The sequence below is a fragment of the Magnolia sinica genome, chromosome 18 (assembly GCF_029962835.1).
Source record: "Magnolia sinica isolate HGM2019 chromosome 18, MsV1, whole genome shotgun sequence".
NCBI lineage: Eukaryota > Viridiplantae > Streptophyta > Magnoliopsida > Magnoliales > Magnoliaceae > Magnolia > Magnolia sinica.
The window spans coordinates 46568740-46575249 of NC_080590.1; the positions used below are offsets into that span (position 1 = coordinate 46568740).

Consider the following 6510-nt stretch of genomic DNA (forward strand, 5'->3'; position numbering starts at 1 on the left):
GTTTTTGAGAAATTCGGCTCCAACTGAAGAAAATTTCGGGTGGATTCGGTTCGAGCAAAGGTGCTCGTCGATCCGACAGCAGAGCTTCTACGGTGTCGTTTTTCTTCCTTAATCATTCAGTTCTAGTTTAGTTTTCATATTTTTATTTAAGTTTAGTTCAATTATGATAATAGTTGGCTAAATGTCTTTTCTAAGGCTAAGAGGTAAAGTTTTTAGTGATTTTTAATATTTTAGTTTACGTTGATTCAATCTTTATAGTTTGAATGTTGAATAATTCATTGATTTTAGTTTGAATAAAGCTTTAGTCTTAGTTTACTTTGATCCATTGATGACTCTTGGTACTTTAGATGTTTAGGAAGGTTAAGATTGTTTGCTTATCTACTTTGTAAGGGATTGATATGTAAAATTCATAAATTTATTGTAGGTTATGGGCACTATTTTGGATTTTGTATGATTAATAACTTGGTGCTTCATGTGGCAACTAAATCAATTAAAATTCATATTTGCTTTGGTTTGTGAATTTTAAATCAACCACTCTAAACAAGGCTCCCATCTAATCATTGCCACGAATGAGACGCCTTCTTCAATCATGATTCCTCTCTAGTGATTACGAGCAGGTATTTTTTTAGTAATACCAAAATTTCTGACAGAGGAATCGAACTGTCACAAATCATACTGAAGAATTCCAGCAGTTAGCAACACAAAATAACCTATCAAAAATCAAATCGCAAAATGTAGCACAATTTATAAGAAGTTACAATCGATAATTCAAGAATGAGTTCAGATGCATCCGATCGAGACCGTGGATAAAATAGTTCAATTAGCAGGTAAGACAGAAATGCAGCTTATAAGAGTCCCTACTCAGTCTTATCCTTCAACTCGGCCGCATTATGACACTTGTTAAAATTCTAGTCACATGATGGCCGATGGGGACATCATGGGATTCTCCAGCTTTACACCACCTGATCATTTTCAGCATTTGGTTGGCCACCTTCCCTGACTATTTCTAGTAGCCCACATACTATAATCTCCTTTCCACTCATGACTCATGAGGTAGATTGTAGACATGCATGCATATAACACAACGTGGCACATTTATAAGTTCTACAAAGAAACAAATTAAATCAGTGAAATGAAGATACAAGCTAAACTTCAAACTACTGGGTCAAATCCCAAACCTGCAAAAAAGTAGCGTCAAAAGATATAAAACAAGCTCTAGTAAGGAGATTCAATCACCAGTGTCATTGCAGAATCCACAGATGATGCCATAATCATGTTGGTGTTCATGTGGACTAAGAATCCATGAGTGGCGCTCCCAGCAACAGAGCCGACAGGGGCTTCCACAACGAGGACTGGCAACCTGTTCGGCATAAGCATTCTAAGGATGCAGGGTGGAGTCTATTCGTTGGAAACCTTGCATTCACCATTACAAAAGACGACATTTGGAAGCGATTTGGTCAGTTTGGGGAGATTTTAGATGTCTACATCCCTACTTTTACAGTCTCAGGAAGAAGAAAAGGCTACTGGTTCGTCAAATTTAGGAGGAAGGAGGAAGCAACTTCTGCTAAGGATATGCTTCACAACAAATTTCTAGCCAGACGGAGGATAGTTGTTAGGGACGCCATTCAGAGACATGTACCCCACACCACATCCTCTTCCACCCTGAAACTTAGATCTAAAGCAGCTCCCTATACCTACGAAGGGAAAACATCCCAACCTCGTCAGTAGATCCGTAAAGAAGCAATGTGTGTAGTGCCACCAGATCCCAACACAAGGTCGTATGCTGAAACTCTTCTACCCCCCAAACCTCCAACGTCGACTAATTCCATTATTATTCCCAAATGGATAACGGACCAGGGGAGGGCACATTTATCCTATGCTCTAGTTAGAGAAGTGTCAAGCCCAAATGATGCCACTAAGAACCTATATGACGGTATTCGATCATCTACATTCAGCAGCACTCAGGTGGAGATATTCAGAATCTCAGCAACAGATTACCTTTTTAAATTCGAGTCCAAGGAAAGTGTCAATGCTTTCTCTCGGGATAAGATCCTCCATAGCAAAATTTCACTGAAAAACATAAGGACTTGGGGCCCTGCGATGATGGTGTCCGGAAGGGGATCTTGCATCCGAATCGAAGGTATTCCAATCCATGCCTAGAGTGAACACACCAGAAGCTCCTCCATTCATGAAAACAAAACTATTGGTAGAAGGTAAACCTCATCAAATCTCAGTCATAGTTGAAATGTGCAACTACTCAACAGTAGATAAACACAATACAGCTGAACCCATCTCCACTGCTAAGGAAACCACAAAACAATGGGTAGTCAGGTCCTTCCCCAATCAACAGCAAGAAAATCAGAATGAAGGAGAGAATCAAGGTCTTAATGATAACAGGGGGGATAGTGGCCAACAGAGATGACCACAACCTATTTGTCACTCGGCCTCTCAGGCTCAACAGCCCGTAGCAGACACGTTAACCTCATCGACCATCATGTTCCCAGAACAATTTGCCCCATCCATCCTCTGCTCTGTTTCCTTTCGAGATCACCAAAATGGCCTTTCTAAGATAGCTATACTCGACAGAATGCCACAATGACAGTTCAGGCCGCAGAAGCTATGCTGACTAGCAACATCCCTACGGGCCTGCCAAGACAACCGTCCTCAGAAAGTGCCCTGGTTTGCCAATTAGCATGAGTGTTGAGTCATCTAGACTGCAGAGCCTCATAGGAAGATCAAATCAAAGCATCTGTCTTAACCGGATGTATGTAAGCTCGCCAAAGGTAATTCTAAGGCTCACATCCCATGTCCCAAAACACCAGGTATATAAAACCCTTAAAATAAACTAGAATATCATAGGGTTTTTAAGTTAAGAAAACTTTTTCAAAATTAAAAAATTCTCTAAGTTTTCTTGCTTTGTCAATTTTATCGATACACTTCTCGATAGAATCGACCTGTGCTGACAATGTCCTCGATGCTTAAATGATATCATCGAAATGAGGACAAAATACGTCCAACAAACACATATATCTCTGGACGGATTTATCGATGTATCGATATAATTATCGATATCATTGATATTTAAATCTCGAGTTCATTGAAGTTGACTCGATAATATTGACAGACAGATATCCGGCGCCCTTATTCTTACTTAAGAAAATCATATGTGCATCGATATATCGAAGCCATTATCGATACCATCGAAGTTCAAATCTCAATGACATCTGAGGGCTCTCGATATTATCGGTCATGGGCGCCTAGTCTTCCAACATTTATTTCAAGGTTGTTTATCTGTGATCGAGGCCCACTCGATAGAATCGATATTCAAATATCGATGATATCAGTATGGTTTAAATGGCATCGAACAGGGATAGAAACTGTCTAGCAAGCTTAAACGAAAATTCCTTAGATTTATCGATGCCTCGACACATCTATCAATATCCTAAACATTCAAATTCCAATGATCTCGAAGGACTCTCGATCATTCTTGTAAACCTAAAATATTTCAAAGCAAGTCTTCCTCATTTTCAAATGTCGAGGAATCGAACCTCGCATCGATGGAATCGGAGTTCGAAATCCAATGACATCGATACGTGTTTCAATTCCCTTGACCAGCTGGCAATTGGTTTCAAAAGCGTATGACATTTAAGTTTGTGTCATCGAGCAGACCGTCAATACTATCGAGAGTATACGCTTGATAATATCGATCCCGCTCGATGATATCGAACTCTATCATAAATGTGACTATTTTATATCCGTTGAAACTTTTTGCCTATATAAAGAGAGCTTGTCTATTATTGCTGGGAGAGAAAGAAGAGAGTGCTTTCGAGTGTTTTACCTTAGATCATATACCCAAAGCCCTTTCTCTCAGGGAAGTTCATCCTCTAATCCACCCTTATCATTGATATTCAATAAAGTGGATTGGGGAATGAACTTCCACATTCAAGGATCCTCCAGCTACTACCTTAATGGCAAATCATTAAGCTGGGATGCCTTGAATGCATAATCGGAATCACTCTATCTTCCTTATAGGAAAACATTTTATAGAGTAGGATTTTATCTTAACCTTGACCCAACTCGAAGCCTCGTATTGGTACATCATCTGAGTTGCGGATCAAGGAAGTCGAAGATTCTTCATCAACAAGGAGGAGAATTCGTCAACGTGCTGAATGGGACTTATCCACTTATTTGTAAATTATTAGAGTCCAGAGGACACTTGTGATCATTCCTTTTTAGGATTGGATCTAAGATGTTTCTCACCCTTGCAAGCCCTCGTAGGAGGCCTCCAGTGGGAGTGTACATGGTAGGTGCGTTGTGTTGACCCTTGCTCTATAGAGAGCATAAATAGTTAGGGTCTTGTGGAAGATCCTTGGCCAGTGTGCCTAAAAGTAGGTATTATGTGTTGACCCTTGCTCGTGAGAGCATAAACAGAGGTTCCTTGTATGGATCCTTAGCCAGTGTACCTAAAACCCGGGTGCTATGTGTTGACCCTTGCTCAGGGAGCATAAACAGTCAGCCTCAGTGTAGGTTGTAAAGGTTGAAGGTGAACCTGATTTAAAACCTTAGGTTTGAGATGAACCGCTGTGAAACCTCCTTAGTGGAATCAGGTACACTCAAGGGTTGAGTGCGGTTACTGGGATTGGAGTAGACAAGTAGTCGAACCACTATAAAAATGACTGTATTTGAGATTGTTATTCTTTTGATTGTGTGATTTACTTTAATACTTTCATATCTGAAATCAGACCTCACACACATACACAGTCATATCTATCATAAATTAGTTTGCATATTGTTTATTTCTTAAATAATTTATGATTGGATCCTCTACCAGGCTTGGAAGCCAGTAGAGTTACTTTTGAGTAATCCTGATAAGTATCGTCTGTTAGGATTAGTATGATAGGATTTTTAATAAATTATAAAAACTTTAAAAAGTCCTATTCACCCCCTCTAGGACAAATTGGCATATTCTCCTCACCACAATTTCATCCTCCTCAACCCTCAATCATCAGACTCTCGATTTGCCTCCACATCAGGAAGATTTCAAAAGGAAAAATCAGTCAAGCTGCAACAATGCCCACCAGCCAACAGTCACTACTCAGTTAGGTGCTTATCAGGAATTCAGACCTCTCCATGGAAGTAACACCATCTCCTCAGATAGTAACATGCCTGATAGTATGTGCAGAGCTTCTCAGCAAATTCAGACCCATCTTTCCACCCCATGGATTCAACCCAATAAGGCTATTATGGAAGCCTCAGACAAGTGGCTCTCTGGCATGAAAGACGTCTTTAATGACAACTCGAGGAGTCCAATCATTAGCCCTCCTCTTCTTCCCCTCACATATTCAGCTAGCTGTGATGCAGTCCATCACAATACAACAAAAACTACAACCCGAAGAAATGAGCTGCTAGCCCAAGTTGCAGTCATGGATAAATGAATGAACCAGTTAATAATGTTGTAAATGGGAGTCAAGGACAGACCCCTAATGTGTCGGGGATCCAAACAGGGGAAAAATCACACATGGAACTGACTCTATGAGTGGACATCCAGGGCAAGGCAACTACTGATGAGGCTCCTTCCTCCAATTCAAGCATTGAATTAGATCAAGAGATTACAGATAAGGGAAACAAAAAGAAGAAAAGGAAAAATTTGTCCAAGCTTAGCATCATTAACAGGAAAAGTCAGAGATTGAAAAGCAAACAACGACAAGCTGAGAACATAGGATGGGTTATTGATAAGTAACATCCTTTCTTGGAATGTGTGGGGGGTAGTAATGCTCAAACTACCCGTTTCCTGAAAAGGCTAACCAAGAAACACAATATTGCGATTCTTTTGTTACAAGAACCAATGATTAGAGACTCCCGATGCACTAGGGTGGCTTCAAGGTTGGGCTTTTCCAACCACATCGCTGATGAGACCAGGGGCAGCAAGATATGGATTTTGGGTAAGGATCATGTTCAAATGCAGATAATCAGGGCCAATAATCAAAATATCACTATCGCAACCAAGTTGTTGATTATTCCCCTCCCCATCACCATCACAACAGTCTATACTAGTTATAGCAAGGATCACAGAAAACATCTTTGGGATGAGTTGAGAGCAATCTTTAGAATGACTACGGGCCCTTGGCTGGTTAGTGGTGACTTCAACACCACAATCAACCCAAACAATCGTATTGATGGCACTCCTCAGATGACAGGAGCAATAAGAGATTTCTAAGACGCTATCAATGACAAAGGGTTGCTTGATGATGGATACCATGGCCCTCCTTTTTCTTGGTGCAATAATAGAGCAGGCAGAAGCCGAAGATGGGCCAGGTTAGACCGTATGCTCATAAACGCAGATTGGTTGGTGGCACTCCCTAGCTTCCAAGTTCATCATTTACAGCAATCCTTTTCTGACCATTCTCCTCTCTTGCTTTCTTTCCATGAAGAGGCTGTTGATTTTCCACGCCCCTTCTAATTCCAACGGATGTGGACAGTCCATGAAGACTTCAGGAACTTAGTTGAGAG

The 6510-nt window shown here is 40.6% G+C and overlaps 1 protein-coding gene across 1 annotated transcript; it reads left to right on the forward strand.

Moving 5' to 3' along the window:
• Positions 1-1302: 1302 nt before the first annotated feature.
• On the forward strand, positions 1303-5435 carry LOC131232386 (uncharacterized). The gene is made up of 2 exons (XM_058228609.1): positions 1303-1635; positions 5034-5435. The coding sequence occupies exons 1-2, from the start codon at positions 1303-1305 to the stop codon at positions 5433-5435; spliced, it is 735 nt and encodes a 244-aa protein (XP_058084592.1).
• The last annotated feature ends 1075 nt before the right edge of the window (positions 5436-6510 follow it).